Source organism: Ochotona curzoniae, unplaced genomic scaffold (assembly GCF_017591425.1).
Source record: "Ochotona curzoniae isolate NIBS_2020 unplaced genomic scaffold, NIBS_Ocur_1.0 contig_3498, whole genome shotgun sequence".
Lineage (NCBI taxonomy): Eukaryota > Metazoa > Chordata > Mammalia > Lagomorpha > Ochotonidae > Ochotona > Ochotona curzoniae.
In genome coordinates this window covers 20,446,025-20,466,658 of record NW_024465885.1, presented here as the reverse complement: position 1 = coordinate 20,466,658, position 20,634 = coordinate 20,446,025, and the positions used below count along the sequence as shown (strand labels likewise).

Here is a 20,634-nt window from a genome sequence, read left to right as displayed (position 1 = left end):
TAATGCTGGTTTGCAATAGGCAGAAGCTGGATCTGAGTCACTGTTGACTGTTGATTGAGGAGACACAGTGCTGTTATTTGGCTGCTGATATTCCTACTCACTCCTATGTCCTCTTTCTGCTTTTGAGAGCACTCATTTATTTATTGCTTAATTCTGGATTTTGTAGCTCTGCTTTGTAGACCACATAATAATAGCTATATTTTTGTCCTCCTCACTCCCTCTCCACTGAATAAGTGAAAAGGAACATAATTAGATAAAATATTAAAGGAGCTTTTGTAGAAGTATGTGTTCTGTGATGGCAAAAGAAGTTTGAACAAAGGAATGGTTGAGCATAGTATAAAAGAGAAGCAGAGTAAATTTGAGCCTCAGGTAGCTTGCAGGTGCTTTCTAGCTACAATCAACTCAGGGTTAAGTACAGTTTAGTAAACTCTCCTACTTCAGAGAGCTTTTTACATCCCAATATTCTTTGTTGATATCTTGACCAGTTTGCAGCATTTATTGTTATCCACAATTTTTCAATCATTAGAGTGATCTCACCTTGCTTTTGGTTTTCTTGGCATTGGCATTCTACGAAAGACATTGTGCAGTAAAGACATTTCTGAAACTACCAGCTTCTACCACATCCAAAGTATTGTACTAGATGCAATCATTTAATTTTTAAAAAAGTTATTTGCAAGAACACTGCTGTGCACTTTATTCCATTTTGATCTTAACTCTGATAAAATACTACAATATGTTTAAATCTTTTTTAAAACTGTTTTTGGAAATAAGAGTTAAGACACATGGCCAAAGAATAGGTTTATTATGTTAAAGATATGTAGTTTAAAATTACTCACTGTTTTAATATTGTTGTTCATACTCACTACTTTATCTTTGCAGCTTTAAGGGACAATAGGATTGAGCTGGTCCGGGCTTCCTGGCATGAATTGAGCATCAGTGTCAGCGATGTGTCTCTCTCTGATGAAGGACAGTACACCTGTTCTTTATTTACAATGCCTGTCAAAACTTCCAAGGCCTATCTCACTGTCTTGGGTAAGTACATGGTGCCTTATAAATGTGAAGGCAGAGAGATGTATATTACTACAGCAACATGCTTCAGTAAGAAATAGTTTGGGGGATTATATTAGCAGGCATACTTTGGTTTCTTCCCTGATACATTATTGCAAAGAGCATCTAAAAGTGATCTGTTCAATTTTCCATTTTATAAATGGACAAAAGATGGTTTAAAGATAATATGACACCCATGATGCACACATAATGTTCTTGTTACTTAGCCAGTAATAAAGAGTTCTTATCTTGATTTCTGCCTAATTTTTTTTTCGATCAAATCATCTATGTATTTTATACATTTGTATCTGTTGATAGAGTGGCAGGACATTGTGTTCAACTTGTATTTATAGTGTGCTTCTTCTTTATAGTATGCCATCTGTTAGAGACCTTTCCTAAGAATGTTAAAATAGACCCACTTTATGTAGTTCAGTGCTTGTAAGTGGCCCTGACATTTCCTTATGACTTCTTTCCTTTGAAATATATATTTTCCAGAATTCTAAATGAAGTATGCACTGTCACTTGTACATGCACCTTGTAGCTTCTTTATGCTTTATTCTCTAAGTATTGGGCCATTTTCCCAAAGGTTAAAGTGACACAAAAAAGCAACACATTCATAAGGGATTCTGAGGAAATACAGTTGCAGTTTGGAGCTCTCAGTGATTCTGCAGGCGTCAGTGCCCCAATCAGCTAAAATTGCTGCAGTTCATTGAAACACACCTGTGCACTGAGCAACTTAGAGGAATTTAAAGATTGATTTTTTTTCAACCTCTAGCTTGCCTTCCTTTTTACTTAGATAAGGGCACAATGTTGCTTTTAAAAGGACTAATACATCCTGTTCTTCGGGTGAGAATATTAAAGTTAATCCAGTTAGATGAATTGGTTTTGTGCATAGGATATAAAATATGTTTCCTTGCAAGTTTCACTGGGACTGCTTCTGAAAAAGCCTCAGAAGTTTGCCATTAAGGAAAATGTATACCACTACAATGTGGTATTTCAGAACAATTTTCAAAGATGAACACGTTATTGTTGAAAACCAAAGATTGAATGACGGATGAATTTGGTTTAGTAAATGGTAATGTGACATAGAGTTAAAAAAATGAAAGCAACAGCATAAAGGTAAATCCAAGGGGGGAAAAAAGAAACAAAGGAGAAAAGCACAACCCAACAGATAGTCCCTTAGTGAAAGCATACCAGTCTGACAGTTCTTGTTTTGCCATTCTTCTTGAAGATTTAATTCATAGTTATTTTCATTTCTTGAAATATTGATTTATTTTTATTGGAAAGGCAGATTTTCAGAGAGGAGATACAGATAGGAAGATCTGCCATCTGCTGGTTCACTCCTAAAATAATCACAGTAGCTGGATCTGAGCTCACTGAAGCCAGGTACAAGGAACTCCCTGAAGGCCACACATACAGGCTCAGGGTCCCAAAGCCTTGGTCCATCTTCTACTGCTTTCCCAGGCCACAAACAGGAAATTCGATGGGAAAAGGAGCAGCTGGCACACAAACTGGCACTAACGTGGGATTTCAGCATGGGGAACGGCAGGATTAGCCAATTGAAGCATCATACTGGGTCCTAATTTGCAGTTCTTGAGCTGAATTAAGTAGAACAATAGATGTTTTAGTAAACCTTTATTACTGAGTAATTCTAGAGTCTATTTAAGCAAGCTTCTAACAGGAAAACAACATTATTGTTCAGGGTATATATGTAATATTGTAGTAGTAAACTACTCACTATCTGCATATTAGCAACCTGTTCCCTGGAATAGCCTGAAAAAGTAATAGTGCTTAGCATTAAGCAGTATATTTCACTAAACTACAATTGTACTTCTCTTTTTTCACACATATATGTATTATACATATGAAACACACACATATATTTTATATGCAATATAATACTTTATATATAATGCAATAAATATATTAATGTATATATAAAATATGCACATTTGAAACACACACACACACACACACCAGTATTGGGCCATTTTCCCAAAGGTGTGTGTGTGTGTGTGTGTATCCTGGATGCCCTGCTTCTCATCCAGCTCCCTGCTTGTGAACTGGGAGGGCAGTCAAGGACCAGCGAAAGCCTTGGGGTCTCTCCTCCTATCTGTATATCTGGCTTTTCAATAAAAAATAAATAAATCTAAGAAATAATTAAATAAATCTTTTAAAAATAGTCTCTTATAAACAGCATCAAAAGACATTTTCCTGATTAGAAGCACTGAAAAAATAAGTAAAGTTGTAATTAATGATGGATTTTTATTCTTTAAAAAAATTGTATTTATTTTTATTGCAAAGTCAGATATACAGAAAGGAGGAGAGACAGAGGAAAATCTGTCCAATGATTCACTCCCCAAGCAGCTACCACAACTGTGCTGACCCGAAGCCTGGAGCCTAGAGATTCTTCCAGGTCTCCCACAAGGTCCCCAGGTTTTGGGTCTTCCTCAACTGCTTTCCCAGGGAACAAGCAGGGAGCTGAGTGGGAAGCAGGGCTGTCAGGATTAGAACTGGCGCCCACATGGGAGCTTCATGTGTTCAAGGCTAGGATTTCAGCCAATAGGCTACTGCACTGTGCCCTGAATCTTTTATTCTAAAGTTCATTTTCCAGAGCAAAGTAGACCGAATAATAATAATAATAATAATAATAATAATATTTTTCTAAGTTTAAAAGAAAGCTGGTGCTTTAGTTTAATTATGATTGGTTAATGACAAAGTATTTTCTGAATTCATTTTCTCAAATACAATCTCCTTGCAAAAATCCGCAGGGCAGCAAATCCTAAAACTGCTTTTTAGAATTTATAGAATATATGATCAGCTAAGTTTTTACTAGATAATTTTTGAAATTGCTTTGAAATATGTTCATTTTAAATGCTGGTCATTGTATGTGAGTATTTATGGATTTGTGAAAGATTTGACAGCAAAATAAACTCACCGTTTCATTTGCCATCAGCATTTTAATGTTCTGTTATGTGTATGCAATTCCAAACAGTACACAATGTGAGTTCTTATTGCACATGTCTCTGGATATGTACATCACAAACATATCTAAAGTGGCTTATTATATTATATAACAGCTCATTCATCTTCATTAAATGCATTGCCACTCACTCACCCGATGTTGCTTCCTGTGAGGAAGTAATTGTTGTGAACATCCCTGGAGACTGATCCTTACATGATTTATTTGCTCAAATTTCAGGTGTTCCTGAGAAGCCTCAAATTAGTGGATTTTCATCACCTGTTATGGAGGGAGACCTGATGCAGCTGACTTGTAAAACATCTGGCAGTAAACCTGCAGCTGATATAAGATGGTTCAAAAATGACAAAGAAATTAAAGGTAAAGAATGGGTAAAATTGTTTAATCAAAGTACTGTATTTGAGGTATGGTGGTATCCTAAGATCAAAGTTGTTTTCCATATTTAAAGCTACAGTATAGCCTTCTGATTTAATATACATTAAATCTTATTTACTTACTAGTTCGTTGACAAGGTGTCTTAATTACATTCAAATAAACTGTACTGTACTTTCTCCTTGTGTAACACAATTATGAAAATTTATAACACATGGGAAAGTAGAAGAAATAAATGAGCTTTGGATAGGAAAAATATATAGATTCATAGTTAACAATAGATAGCATTAAATGTATGTTTAATATGTTGTTCAATATTTAGACAGAAATTAAATCAATTATTCCTTCAATTTGTTGGTTTCTGGAAATACAAAGTTCTCATAACAAAACTGGATAAAAATCAACAACGCTATCTCCTAGTAATTCTTACAGAAGGGGAAATAATTAATTTGTCTCAGTGAAAATTGCATCATAGTTTAAGTATATATATATATATACTTAGTATATAAATTTAGTTGTATATATATATACTAAGTATATAGATAGATAGATAGATACTTAAATTTATATTTAACTAAATTTATATTTTCCCTTCCCCACAACATACATTCACTCTTTCAGGGAAAGTATAAATTTATCTGAGTGATGGCTAGTATTATTTCTTTTTCATTTTCTCACATATAGATGTTTATAACTGCATCACCTTTTTTGTATCAAAAAATTGCTTATAGTTACTATTAAAACATGTTTCTAATGACATTGTAATATTATTTTCCAAATAATCTTTAAAACAAATCCATGTGCATTAGTCTAATTCTTCCAATTTGTAATCCTAATTCCTTATGTCAGTGTAACAATTTAGTTCTTATTAATGAGTATTCAGGCCCAGTAGACAGAATCACTTATATTTGGAAGAAATTACAGGATTACAATCCATGCAATTATTTATGTTCTATTTCACCCTAAGATTTATTAACATTTTGCCCTAATCCATACATTTGTCTCAAAATATCTAAGACATATCTTCTAGTGACAGGTTTCGAGAAAAAATAAGCAAAGAGCCACACAAGGTGCGCATTGGACTATTCTAAATTGAACTTTCTTCCTACGAGTGTGTAACATGGTTGTTGTGCCCTGCTGAGACTCTGTAGCTTCCTCTCTAATTCTGCTACACAGTGTTTGTTTAAGGTGTTTTTGCACTTAGTCCTTTCTTGAATGAATCTTACTGCACTGCTTCTAGAGTTAGCTTTTGCAAGCATCTTAACTCTTTTCCTTTTTCTGTTAGGCAGTTATGCTTCTAAGCAGACCAAGTTCAATCCTCTTTCTGTAGTCCATACATATTCCCCAGGCCGTGAAGTGTTACTCATCATACATGCCTATGTTGCATGAAGATCCTGATCAATCCTGAATGCGCTCATTGAGCAACTTTGAATTTTGTGTTACCTATATATTTTTTTCCTTTAATTTTGATATAATTAATTCACTAGTTATCAGTTTCTCAACATTTGATTTGTTTTTCAAGAGTCTAACACATCCTTCAGGATGTTACAGATGCTAATATATTAAGTACTTAATAAATATGGATTGCTTGTTTTTAACATTGTAGCCTTACAAAGCTCATATTATAGTCAATATTTTTAAAATACTTATTTATACTTTTTATTTTAAAGGCAGTTTTACAGAAAGAATTGGGGAGAGAGAGTGAAAGAACTTCTATTCACTGGTTCACTCCCTAGATAGCCACAATAGTCGGAGCTGAGCCAATCTGTAACACCATGTGTGTGCAGGGGCCCATGGACTTGAACCCTTCACTGATTTTTTAGGGAGTTGGCTCTGAAACATAACAGCTGGAACATGAACCAGTATTCATACAGGATGTTAGTACTTGCAGGTAGTTGAATAGCCTGCTGAGACACAACCCTAGCTCCATGTATTCAGCAATTTATAAAAGGACTTGACTATTAAAGTTTGATCTCTTTTAAATGACTCTGCTTTTGAGCAATTCGGCATGGGATTTGATCAAGTACTGAGGACTGGAAAAGGGAAAATATTGATTTATATTAACACACAGGCAAGGTTTGAATCTTATTAACTCATACATTAAAATCACCTGATATAAAATGATAAGAAAAATCATCACATTAGCATAGATCAAACTGGCATGTGGTTCTGTACTGTATTCAGAAATTATGATGCTTTCTATGTAAAACCATGAATAAAGCAATCATTATCTTTACACTTGCATTCACCTATGTAGCTTTCAATTCATTTAGAGTTATTTCACATATGCATACCTCCTTCATCTATGTAGCTTCCAATTCATTTATAAGTCCTTTGGATGTTCAGTTTGTTTCCTTACCCAGGAAGTGAGCTTTTGAAGTGACATGGTCTTTATTATGTCAGCATATTTATGAATAAGATGAGTGCTGCTGGCTCGCCAGAGAGGACATTAATTGTATTACTACCCTATGAATACTCTTCTCTTGTTACTATTTAATGATTTTTAACAAAGTATTGCATGATCCAAGTACGAAGAGAAAATTTGTAATATAAAGCAAAGGAAAAAGATATGATCAAAATCCAATTCCACGCAAGGCAATAAGAAATCAGTAAAATTCCTCCGAGCATCACAATATTTGGCTGCTCTTAAGAAATATCCAAATAGAAGGCCAAGATTTTTTTTTTCTGGAAATGTTTAAGGTAATTTGGAGATTATAGCCAGAGACGTCCCACAGAGGGTTAAGCCCTGCTTGCACCACTAGCATCCCCTAGCAGAGTGTTGGCTTGATTCTTGCTTGTGCTGCTTCAGCTCCCTGCTAATGTGCTGATAATGACCCGAGCACCCAAGTCCCTGTCTTCCATGTGTAAGATTTAGATGGATTTATACACTCCTTGCTTCCCTGTGACAATTTAAACTGAACCAAAATATATGTATATACTGAACCAAAATATATATATATATATATAGATGTATATGAATCTTTCTCTATGACTCTGTTGATTCTGTGTCATTCTGCTTTTAAAATACACAAACAAATCTTAAAAACAAAGCGAGGAGTATTTTTCTGCAAGTCTCTTACCTTTTTTCTACATAACATTTGAGTTGTGGCTATAAGTTCCAGGGTAAAAGTTTCTTAAAATTACAACTTACTGACATTTTCTTGACTAGAGTATTTCTCTAATGAATTGTAGAACAGGTAGTTCTCAAATATTAGCCAAGATTATCCTTACATACAGGGATTATATGACATTTTTTATGAATAGATATGAGGTAGAACCTGAGAATGAGCATTTTTAACTCTGTGTTAAATATGTCAGCAATGCCAGTGCTTCTGTTTGGAACCATGTTTGGATAAGGAATATACATGTGAATTATCAGTAATATATATCAAAATGCTGCCCCATCTTTGAGTTTCATCCGCTAAATGAGGATAATAATGCTTATTTCACAGTGATAATGCACATTTTGTATGAATCCGTATATACGAAGTGTTTTCAGAATGCAAGAAACCATTGAAAACTTTTTAGATAATTATTTTCATGATTGTGATTACTATTTCCAGAATGCCATGATCAATGGATTGTAATCCTCACCAAGTGAGCTTTAGAAAGGCATACAAATAAAATAAAATCATGCTTTTGATTTCATTTACCATTTGGAAATGGTCTTATACATGTAGGACATAAGATCGAAGAAGATGTGACCAGCCCTACTTCCTGGGCAAAGTGAAGCCCTGCAGTTTATTAATGGGCATAGATACTCAGTAAATATCTCTTTAATCAGTAGATTGGCTTAAAGAATAGATGAAAATTGTCCCAGAATTGAGGATAAAGTAAGTGAAAAGGCATTGTGAATAAACTTTAGGGATGCATTGCAGAATAATGCCATACAATGATTTTAACTACGTGTGAAACTATGTAAGTAGCATAGGCATGAAAGATGACTAAGCAGGCAGCCTACAGATGTCATAAATGAGCTGTGAAATCTTACTTTTACCAGAATAAGAGATTTGGAATTATTCTGCAGGCAATGGTAACAAACTCCTTTTTTTCTATAATGTTCAAACACTAGAATAAAATGCTCATACTTTGATCCGATTTATTTTCCCTCCATTCATGAGTATTCCTCCAGAATCCATTTAGTTCCACTGGGACATGCTGCATCCTATCCACAGGTGGCTTTTCTATAAGTTATAATTCTCCATGGCAAGGAAACCTGAATATTTGCCATTTACTGTGCGAGACAGTGTATATCACCTCCTAAGTCCATTGGCTCTCTGAGAGCTTGCAAAGATAGGAAATGTTTCATTACATGCTTGAGTTTTAATTTGCTGTTTGGGTGTTAACTATCAAACATACCCAAGGTACTCTTTTTCATCTAGCTATTTTTTATATACTTTAATGTATTAAGAAGAGTTGGATGAGACTTCCTTCAGGGTACCACACACATCCTTGTACAAATTCTTCCCACAGAGTAAAGGAGGGAAATTGGAATATGATATGATGTCACTATCTTCAATGTTTTTCCTGTTTGGGAAAAGGAGCTTTGCAAATACTACAATGTGTCCCTTTTGGGTTCATCAAAAGGAAAATATCAGCAGTGTCCCTGACACAAGAAAGGTTGTCATACTTCCATCATTGCTGGTATGGACCATGCAGAGAGTCCAGCATCTTATTGTCCAGATAAATTCAACAGTTTAATTGGGAGAACATCCTTGATCTGAGAGTAGAGCTGGCAGAATATCACTCCCACCAATGAAAAGCCACAACACAAATTCAACAAGTTGAAATGTGAAAATTTACACCATCATAAAGTTAATTGACATGGTACTGAGTGACCAATGTGTTAGAAAATGCAAGTTCTTAACCATATCCTGTAACTGTTTCATTGACATCTCAATTTAGCTTACACATAACCAATTGCTATAAACTTTAAAATGGTTATAGGGTACTATTCAGCTGTCTTGTGTCTTTTTTTTTCCTTCATATTTATGTTGAGCAGCTTATAGTATTCAAGCATGATTTTTACTGAACTTAGTGAATTTTAGGATAGTCCAAACAGGCTTATAACTCTAGCGAGCCGTACGTTAACGATTGAGAAACAGAGAGTTTTAGGAAGGGTGTGCAGAGAAATCTTCAATACCTTAGTGAGGAGTAATTGTTCTTTGTGTCCCACCTAGTAAGGCATGCAGGAGTCCAAGCTGACTGTTTCCTGTCTGTTCTAATGTCGTATGTTTCAAAATGTTCTACCATTAAGCTGTAGTTGACTTTGGATTTGGAGACACAACATTCTCATATCCTTCAATGTAAATCAAATATAGAGAAGCATCTAATCTTAAAGTTAAGTAAAAATAAAATTATCTTATTGAAATCTATTTAGCAAATGATCCATAATCTTTTGGGAGTATGAGAGTAAGATTTTGAAAGCTGACTTTCCTCAAAGAGTGGCTATTAATACCACTTGTATTGAAACAATCTCAATGAGTATCAGAGTAAGACTCTAAGTCGGTTCTTACAGTAGTTCTAATTATAGACCTGTGAGATAACACTGAAGATAAATTAAAAATAAATAAATAAGCAAAACCAGTGTAACAATATGGATATGATCAAAAAGAGATTTTAAACATTTAGGTAAATTACATATTTCTGCTTCATCCTTATTAGATTCTGTCTTAAAAAGATGTGCTAACAAAAGTTCTATTTTGCTAAATTTCTTGGCCAATTGGAACTATTATTCTAAATTGCAGGTCAATAACAGGATAATTGCTTTAAGGATTGTGACTGACATCTGCTTTTACAATTGAATATAACAAGAATTTTTGAAAATCTGGCACTTTATGATTACAGGTGTGTTAAGTAGTGTTCATAGATGAGAATGAGATATTCCTAAATGTTTTGAAGATTTTTTCCAGTGTACAGATAGCATTATCAGACTTTAAAATTGTAATATACAGGAAATGGACTCCCCGTGTTGCCATTGGAGAAAGTTTAAAGCAAGCATAAAATGAAAAGCAAATTGGGTCTTAAAATATGTAGCTGCATTACTAAATGAATTAGCTAGACATAGTCACTGTATGTCAGTTGAAGAAAAAAAGATGAACTGTGATTATCTTCTTCAAAAAAGGTTAGATTTTAGGGAATTTATCTGAAGAATTTCTTTTATGCCTTTGTTACATAAGCCTCAGCTCTAAGATCAATCCTAATTTTTTACAACAAAGCAAAGCCAGTCCGAAGCTCTCTCTTCCAGCTCTCCCATGTGGGTGCAGGGTCCCAAGGCTTTGGGCCATCCTCTACTACTTTCCCAGGTTACAAGTGGGGAGCTGGATGGCAAGCAGGGCTTCCAGGATTAGAACCGGTGACCATATGGAATCCCGGCACGTGCAAGGCAAGGACTTTAACCACTAACTATCATCGCTGGACCCTGCATCATTCTTAAGAAGGGAAGTTGTCCTACAGTTGAATCTAATATTTAACCAGCCATTGCAGTCACTTGGGGAGTGAACCATGGGACGGAAGATCTTCCTCTCTGTCTCTCCTCTCTGTATATCTGCCTTTCCAATAAAAATAAATTAATCTGAAAAAAAATATGTATTAAAAGCCAATATTAAAAACAGCATAGAGAAAAAGAAAGCCAGTCAGACATCTGTATAAACAGTGCTCTTGTGCTGTCACTCACCAACTGCTAGAAATAACCAGGATTTGGTCTGGGCCAAGTCAGGAGCAGGGAATTCAATTCAGACCTCTCAAACAGTGGTGTAATCCAGGCTTAGTACCTGATCATCAACCCCTGACTCCAGGAATTCTTCTTAGCCTGAGTCTGAAGTTAGGAAGCAGATCCTGGATGAATGTTGGATTCTTCCATGTAGTCATCCTAAACATTGCTTTAACTGCTAGGCAAGATGTCCAACTAATGTTATTTAAAACTAAAGTTTGGATAAAGCACAAAAATAGTGACACTGAATTTAGATTTGCTGTTTTTTATTAGCATAGCCAGAACATATTTGACCCATCGTAAAATTAAATATTTCATGCATTTTATGCATAACACATGTTCTCAAATATCACTGTTCATTTAGTATTGAATTTTGGAGAAAAATGTGAGATAAAGAAAAGAAAATCAGACACATTTTCCTCAACGACATTAAGGATCTTGTTATAATATCTTAACCTTAGCCTATTACTTTGCTTCCTAACCTTCTGAAATTACCCACTTCTTATCTACTTCAGGCTTGAGGATTACAAATTAAATGAAAATATTATTAAGCATCACTTCCATAAATAATCTCTAAGAGAATGATTTAATGATGGCTGTGAATCATGCATGCCCAAGAATTTTAAATGTTGAGTAGTGAATTCACATGTTAAAGAAGGCATTCTCATTGATACTGAAATCAGTTCCTCAGCCAAAAGGAGAGCTTTTTCTCAGAGAAAAATTCATGCAAATATGCATTTAAATTTTCAAACTATTCAAAGGACAGAACCCATTCTTTTTACTAAATATTGCGACTTCCAGGGCCAGCCCGGTGACCTGCAGGTTAATCCTCTCAGTGTAATGCCAGCATACTGTATGGGCACTAGTTTGTATCCTGCTTCTCCACTTCTGATCCAGCTCTCTGCTTATGAACTGCGAAAGTAGCAAGGAATAGCCCAAGTTCATGAGCCCCTGCACACACCTGGGAGACTGCAAAGAAGCTCCTAGCTCCCAGCCTCAGATAAACTCAGCTTTGGCTTTTACAGCCATTGGGAGAGTGACCCAGCAGAACAAAGATGTCCCTCTCTTTTTCTCTTAAAAATCTCCCTTTCCAATAAGCATAAGTTAATCTTAAAAAAATAATAATGCCTTTCATTTTAAGCATTTTTATAGTGCTTTTGTTTCCCCACATTTGTCATGTAAAAAGTGTAACTCAAAAAAACATTTTACTTTCATTTACACCTAGCCAGATATTTTAAAAGTTCCTCTCTGCAATGACATTTATGGCTCAGTTAATTTGTTGTAGGGTGTAAGCAAGATCATTCCAGACAAGACTGGGGTATATTAAAGAGTCAGTATTAGTCAAGCCCCGAAAAGGCCCATGATAGCAAGGAGCCTGCTTTCTTGGTAGTGCTTTGATCACTCTTGTATCCCACGTGCTTACTCTCTGGCTTCCCACAGACATTTGGGTCCCCATATGTCTATATTCTTAACCCTGTGCTCACTACTTGGGCTGGACAGTAAAGAAACGAATGCAAAGAAGCTTTTAATTTCCAGTTTGTGTACTTTCAAGAGTTCCAGGAAAGGTCAAGCCTAGCAGTAATGAAATATGGACAGAGAAGCCAGGAAAAGGTGAATGTTTGCGGCTTTCTAAGTCTGTCCATATTGTTCACTGCATGTCTCTTAGAATAAGTTATATTGCAGGGGAATTTGGGACATGAGTCTTCAGTTTAATGTGTGGGTTTCACAGTAATGATAATTTGTTCCTCTCAGGGTTTCCATTTAGACTGGATTGCCACTAGACTTGTCATTTGCTAACTTCTACTTGGTGCTGTTACCACCAAGCTTGTTTCACCTTTATGGGGGCTTGTGAAGGGATTGGCTGTGCAACAATGCAATCCTCCCACCTCTCAAGGCTCCAGATGGGGGTAATTGAGCAGCGCAGGCTGGCAGAAAGGACTACATAGGTTGGGAGTGCAGTGGGAAGTGGCTTCCAAGCTCGTGACCCTGAACTAGCTACCTAACACCACAACAAAGTATGATTACCTTTCTTGTAAAACTTACATCTAAGAGAAAAGGAACATTACTTCTTTAAAATGGCTCATATGTCTATATGAATACAAATGATATTTATATAGAATATATATGGAATATTAAAAATATCTTACACCTGATTATAACTAGGCAAACTTGAGAACAAAAAGAAACAAAAAGGTTTTGTCCACATTCTGTATATAACCTTCAAATTATTTTAAAGTATTTACTTGACTTGACCAAATTGAGATAGATGACATATCTAATTCTTTTATTATTATTTTCCATGGCTCAATTTTGTAGATATGGGGATTCTCCCCTTGACCTCCTTATCTTCCTTCCCATTCTCCCCCTCCACTGCTTTCCCCCATGTTATTACAATAGGATAGTCTTTGTCATTATGACAAAGAAATACTATTATGTTCTACTTTTCTTTTCAGATGTAAAGTATTTGAAAGAAGAGGATGCGAACCGCAAGACATTCACTGTTAGCAGCACTCTGGATTTCCGAGTGGATCGCAGCGATGATGGAGTGGCGGTGATCTGCCGGGTTGACCATGAATCCCTCAATGCCACCCCTCAGGTTGCTATGCAGGTGCTAGAAATACATTGTAAGTAACTACTGATCCTCCCCCTGATAAGGTATCTCAATGGCAGGTCTCTTCATCTGCACTTCAAATAATTTGAGACTATCTGAAATTATAGCAAATGGCATAATCTTCAGCAGCATGATATAAAAATTACTCGGAATATTAATCACTCTTAAAGAGAAGACTTTTGGGTTGTCGTTCTTGACAGTATAGAGAGTCTTACAAGGTTTCTACTCACAATCATATTTAAAGGTTTAATGTATGTATGTTCATGGGTTAAGAGAGAATGATGGTAATTTGACAAAATCATGGGAAGCTGGGAATTTAAAAAAAATCTTGTTGCATTTGAGTATATTGCAACAATTGTTACATACAAATGAGGCTTCCAATCTATACCTTAAACATTGAGTGGATTTTTAAGTTCTTGGTGAGATACGCTTGGTGTATTTCAGTTCAGGGGCAGAGCCGTGATACTTTCTTCATGTTACACCAAAATAATCTTAGCAAACAAATGTGAACCGTGGTGTGATGCTGAACCAGGAACAGTATTAGCAGTACTAACTTCTTCATCACCCATATTAGCAAGATAAACAGGATTGTCACAAGATTACAGAGGCTGAATGATGCAAATAGCGGGTTATAGCCTTTGAGTCAGGCATTTTTAGTGCTTGCCAGGTCCAAGGGACGGGTGTGCAATTTATACATATGAAAGCGAATGTGATAAAATATGTAAGGCACAACATGAAGTGATAGACAAGATAACATTTTCTGTACTGTATTATTTGATTTTCCAAATAATGAAGGTTTTTTTTTACTTTTTTTTGTTTGATTTTTAAAATTTGGTTGACTTTACCATCAGTGATGATGCTAAATTGTAAATAATGTGATGCTGTTTTTCCAGTTTGCCTCATTATATTTTGTTCTTATTTATTCAATAAGAATTTAACGAATACCATTTTTAATTTTATGATACAATTCCACAGGTTCTGGAATTTTTCTTTACCCCCTCTGAAGCTTCCTCCCCTCACTTATTCTCTCCATATTATTACAGCATTTACAAAAGCTTCCAAAAGCATGATAAGCCAAATGAAGACCATCTCCATGTATCAAACTCACTACAACCCTCCCTCCCCCAAATCAACAATACACTTCATTTTCTTATGCCATTTTTGTTTTATCCTTTCTATATTATTTTTAATTCTATAGCCTCTGAAATTTTCCTTATTCCCTCTCCAAGTTCCTCCCCCCAATTGATTTTCCACCTGCAATAGTATATGCCAGTTCTAGATAAGGGTGTCAGAAAAACAAATCGAGAAAGACTGTATTTTGTATGTTACAAATTAGTAAGAATTACACAAGAAAAACAAATGATGTGTGGAAGCAAAACGAAGTTAGGGTGTACGTATCTAATGCAGAAAGTAATATAAAGTCCCTTGGAATCAGTATGTATCCTATTTCTTTTTCTAGAAACAGCAAGGATACGCCAAATTAGTGAGACCAAAGTAAAATTAAGTGAGGGAAAAATGAAGAATATTAAGTGAAGACATCAGGGGATTGCCAAGAAAACTGGTCTTATTTTTTAGTATTCAGAGGATAAGTGCTAATCTTATTATGATGTGCTCATTGATTTTTAATTATTCTGGATATTCTAGTTATTGACATTTATATACTTTATAATGAGCTAGTTTCAGCCATTTCCTTTCTTTTCTACTTGAAGCAAATTCAGAAAGAAAACAGGCAGAACAGTCCAAATGAAGTTATCTCCAAATTTCAACATTTGTTTATAGCATGACCTTGAGAAAATTACTGAAATTGCTTGAGATTTAATTGTAAACTGGAGAATTAATCCCTATGAGGATTTGCTTGTAAGTAAGAAAATGAATTCTTGTAAGGAGACAACTTAAGTCCAGTTAATGGCATGTAATGGACTTGAATAAATGTCAATTGCTTCCACTCTGCTGTTTATTCCTGTTTTATCATTAGGTCTTTAGATACATAATAAATTGTATGAGTTGGTATTTGAAAGAGTATTCATTTGAATTTTGTTGGGTATATGCAAAAAGACTGCTTTAACTATGGTTATTTTCAGCACATAATAAACATAATGTCATAGAAAAATCAAGTCATAAGGATTGTTGATGATTGTTGTCATCTAGAGATCAGCAAGACCCCATTAATAGTTAAGCAAACTTAGATTAAGATTCCTGTCACTAGGAAGGAAAGGTAGCAGATATGTCGCTGAGGTAGAAGAAAGTCGTTACAGGTTTCAGACTTGTGTCCTGTATTCTAAAGAGACTTCAGGTTGAGTGCTGACGTGATTGGCTGCGCTTTGGGCGTGGAAATATTAGTGATTTTTCCTAGAAAACGGTTATTAAAGCAGGAATAGATTTGCTAATGATACAATGATTAATCATGGGGTGGATTTATGCTTGCCTCATCCACTCCCACAGGAAAATAACAGTGCCTTCATCTGACTGTGGATTGTTTCCTGAAAAATAGTACACATTTATTAAGAATATTGCACCCTGGCTGCCAGGCACTGATTGTTGTTAACTGTCAAGGTCACTTTCAAATTCTTACAAATTAAAAAAAAAAAAAAGAGAGAGAGAGAGAGAGAACAATTACTTACTTCCTGGCCATCATTAAACAAAACTTTGTGGAGGAAAGCAATTGAATTGCCTAGTTTTCAGGAAAGTTTTAGATGAAAAAACGTATACTTGTAAGGCTTGGCCAATTAAAAATAGCATCTCATTCCATCATGCTTTAATATGTAATTGCTAGAGGGCAGAGATCAGATCTGTTTAAATTATTTTTCCTAGCATCTAGTACACCATCATTCAAGGATATGAAGTTAATTAAAACTAACTGGTAATAATGCTAAATGTTCATTTAAGGGTACTGAAGATTCTCTAGGGAAGATGTGGGTGGAGGATGGAAAGGAGTCATTCAACAAAATTCTGCATCAAAAGTAAAGCAAGCTTAAATAAAATCTGTATGGTCTTCAATAACGCATACAGGAGCAGTAACAACATTTGCTCGAGTTGTATTTAGAGACACTACATAGACTAGGGCTCCACGAAGGTGTATGCATGCAATATTCGTGATGTAGAAATGTCTATGGTTGCAAAAAAGGCGCTATAGGATAGGAAGTGAGCTTTCAAAAGGAAAAAAGTGTTTTATCTACAATGTGGAACATACATTCATGATTTTCCCAGTGTTTATCAACATTCCAGTCATGAGCAACTTCAAATACTGTCCTAAATGGACAAATGTTTAGAATTTTGAACTTGAAGAGACAATATCCTGGTTTTCTCTGGTGAGAGAAAAAGAAATAAGTATCTGTCACTAGAATAATGGAAACATTCAATGCAGTACCTGAACTCAAAATCCTATACCATTGTGGAAAGGAACATTGAATGAGCAATAAGTAATTGAAGTTAAATATGTAGTTCCAGGGATTATAAGAAAAGCACATTTTACATGGAAATATATTTTATAGTTTTTTTTTAAATATTCATTTGTTTATTTTTGAAAGAGTCCCAATCAGAGAGGGAGGGACAAACAGAGAGATAGAGAAGGAAATCTATCCAATAGTTCAACCCCTGGAATATCACAGCTGCCAATGCATTGGTTAAGCCAAAGTAAGATGCTTCAACTCGGTCTCCCACGTAGGCAACCCGGGATGTTAGCACAGACCTGGGTCAGTAGCAGAGCAGCAAAGAACAAACTTCCGCACCTATGTTTTGCTGGTATTCAGGGCACTGGCTTTACCCTCCATGAAAAAACTCCAACTCTCTCTTGCTGCTTTAGTTCCAAATTTTGTGATACACAATTTAGGACTTAATTTATTAAAATATACACAGCAAATATATGTATATATTTGTATGTATATATATATATACACATACACTGCAGGTGTTATGTGTACTCCCTCATAAAATATTAATCATAAATTTGAACACCACAGGTATTAGGGAAGAGACCGTTCCTTTAGAAATGAAATTCAAAGAGCTATAAATTAAGTGTCCCACTGTAATGCACAATGCCTGTGACCTCTGTCTATTAGGAAAGACTACACTGCAGTTGAGTAAAAGGAACAGCCATGTTAGAATGGATGAAAAAGCTAATTCATCTTGTTGTTTTATATAGATTTCATGAAACAATAATTTTTATTTTCCTGGTTTATTTAGTGTTTGTTCTATTTTATTTGAAAGTCAGATATACAGAGAGGAAGAGAGACAGAGAGGAAGATCTTCCGTCTAATGATTCATTCCCCAAGTGGCAGCAACGGCTGGAGCTGAGCCAATCTGAAGCCAGGAGCCAGGAGCCTCTTCCAGGTCTCCCACATGGGTGCAGGGTCCCAAGGCTTTGGGCCGTCCTTGACTGCTTTCCCAGGCCACAAGCAGGGAGCTGGATGGGAAATGGAGCCGCTGGGATTAGAACCGGGATCCTGGCGCGTGCAAGGCAAGGACTTTAACCACTATGCTATCATGCTGGGCATATTTTAGTACTATGGTACTTAACTGGCAATATTGAAAAGCAAAAGTATATATATATATATATATATACTTTTTTTATATATACTTTTACATATATATATATGTAAGTGTATTCTTGTGACAAGCTGCATTTATTATATAATCTATCATATCAAGAAATTTCACTGAAACTAATTTAGTGTTTTCTATTTAATAGTGCCTTGCCTATTAAATTGAGCAATCATTTACAAATGTAGACCAGTAATGTTCCAGTAATAACTTTTTACAGTTAGGACAGCTCATCGAAGAGACTGTGTGGGAGACCCATTTCTACCTAACAAGAGAAAGAGGGAAGAAAGACAGTGAGGGGTGTGGGTGGTGAAGCAGGAATGGCAGTGCTAGAATTCTGTGGTTAAGTGAGATGTCCTAGGTAAATGATGAATGAAAATAAGAAATACAAAGTGTAATTTTAAAATAGTAAAAAATACCTTCATGGTTCAGTTTTATTAAAATTCTTACCAGATAAGCCTGCAGATGGCCAATCTGTTTCTTGACCTATTTAACTTTTTTAATGATTACATTTCCATTCTAGCAAACACATAAATGGGTAATGCAGGCAATCTGCTTTTCCCTTAACATCTCATATTTATTTTTAAACACAGAGAGTTTCTGTATTAACTCCTTTATTATTTTTCAAAGATTAATACTTCGTGCCTGGACAGATTGAATTGTTAACCTTTCATTCTCACTGGTTTTATGGACCATTTAAGATAGTTGATAGCTCCCGTATTTAAATCTAATAAAATACATTTTTTTCAATGTTGTTGTGATTATGCTAGAATAAAATCCATCCAGGTAGAGTATTTTTGAATCTGTTTATATTTGGGCGGTAAAGAGGGAGAGAAAGAGGGCCGCATAGAGATTTCCCCTGTTCTAGATCACTCCCCAGATGTCAGCAATGGCTAATGCTGAGCTGGACCAAGACCCAGCAGTCTGAAACACAATCCAATCGTGTTTGCAAACAACAGGAACCTAATGACCTGCACCTGACTGCTCACGGTGAGAGGTCTGCCTTTAGGAACCTGGCATGCAATCTTGGCAGTCTGATGTGGAAACGCTACAGGTTAATAATCAGGCCAAATGCCCACTTCAGGACTGGAGTGTTAAATTTTTGTTCGTATCTTTTTTCCCACAAGACATATGAAAGATATAAAATATAAATATATTTAAAAGTGAGCTGTAATTCTTCACTCAATGTAATTTTGTCTATTTTCCCTTTTTAATGGTAAAAAAGCCATGAAGTTCCCATGCACCACAAGTTCCTTATGAGAACACTGTCAGTTTATATCACTTGTCTTACAGCAGTTACATGAACTAGGCTTTTACCATTTTTATTTGTTTTATTTATATGAATTGATATACATTTACTAGACCAAAAAGTGACTGTTCTGTGCAGAATTTTAAAATAGCATATCTCATCCATCTGGCATCTCTTTTGTGCAATACTGATAATTATTATCTTTTCTACTGTGAATTATCTGTGATCTAGAAGCTCAGAATAGCAAAAGAACCCGGAAAGGTGCAATAAGGACTACCTTTCAGTTAAATTTTTATGAAATAAAAACAAACTGTTCTTTAGACTAAGGAAATGTCATATTTATGCCTAAAGATATTTTGTACGCATTTTAACTGAGCTCAAGTTATTTCAAAAAGCTCCTGAAATGATAGCTACACTAGGGGCATGACATGTTCCTTGCCACGCAGCAGCAGATACAGCTCATGACACCAATACAAGTAAAGTAGACGCATAGGCAACCTCGGTGTGACTTCTCAGGCTTTTCAGAGTGGATACATGTAGTGTTACTAGCAGTCACTTTAATCTAAATGCATATGGTTTTTCTTTTACAGGTAATAAAACTATCTTCCTTAGTTTCTATAATATCAAACTAGTAAAAGTAACTGAATCACCAAATGTTTAAATCACTGAAGTAAGAGCATTCAAAATGTTACTTATCTTTTCATACTATGTTTTCATACTATTAATAGTAACATGTTTATTACTGAATTTCAATGGAGAAGACTATATATTTATCTTATGTGAGTGTGGATTGTATATTTAAAAAACAAGAAATACTTATATTAAAATAATATACTATGGACTTAATATACTATGGACTTAAATATAAAAGACTATTGGGAAACTTCATAATTATTTTAACATAACAAATTTCATAATAGACAAAATTGAACTAAATTTATACAATCTGTATATATTAGAGAGGTCAGTTTTTTTCCAGTTAACTTAGTTTAGTACAAAATAAAAACTGGATAGGAACATGAGATAAACATTATTTGGCCAAGCAAAACCTAACCTTAATAAAATAAACCATATTATTCATATCTAGTATTTTAGCTAGCAAATTCATCACTGTTTTTACCTTA

At 35.1% G+C, this 20,634-nt stretch overlaps 1 protein-coding gene across 2 annotated transcripts in view; it reads left to right on the top strand.

Moving 5' to 3' along the window:
- CADM2 (cell adhesion molecule 2) overlaps window positions 1–20,634 on the top strand; it is a 954,869-nt gene that overhangs the window by 824,628 nt on the left and 109,607 nt on the right. For both annotated transcript variants that reach the window (XM_040980623.1, XM_040980622.1), the window contains 3 exons: window positions 880–1,032; window positions 4,250–4,387; window positions 13,565–13,735. In XM_040980623.1, coding sequence (XP_040836557.1) covers window positions 880–1,032; window positions 4,250–4,387; window positions 13,565–13,735 — 462 coding nt within the window. The remainder of the gene's footprint in view (window positions 1–879; window positions 1,033–4,249; window positions 4,388–13,564; window positions 13,736–20,634) is intronic.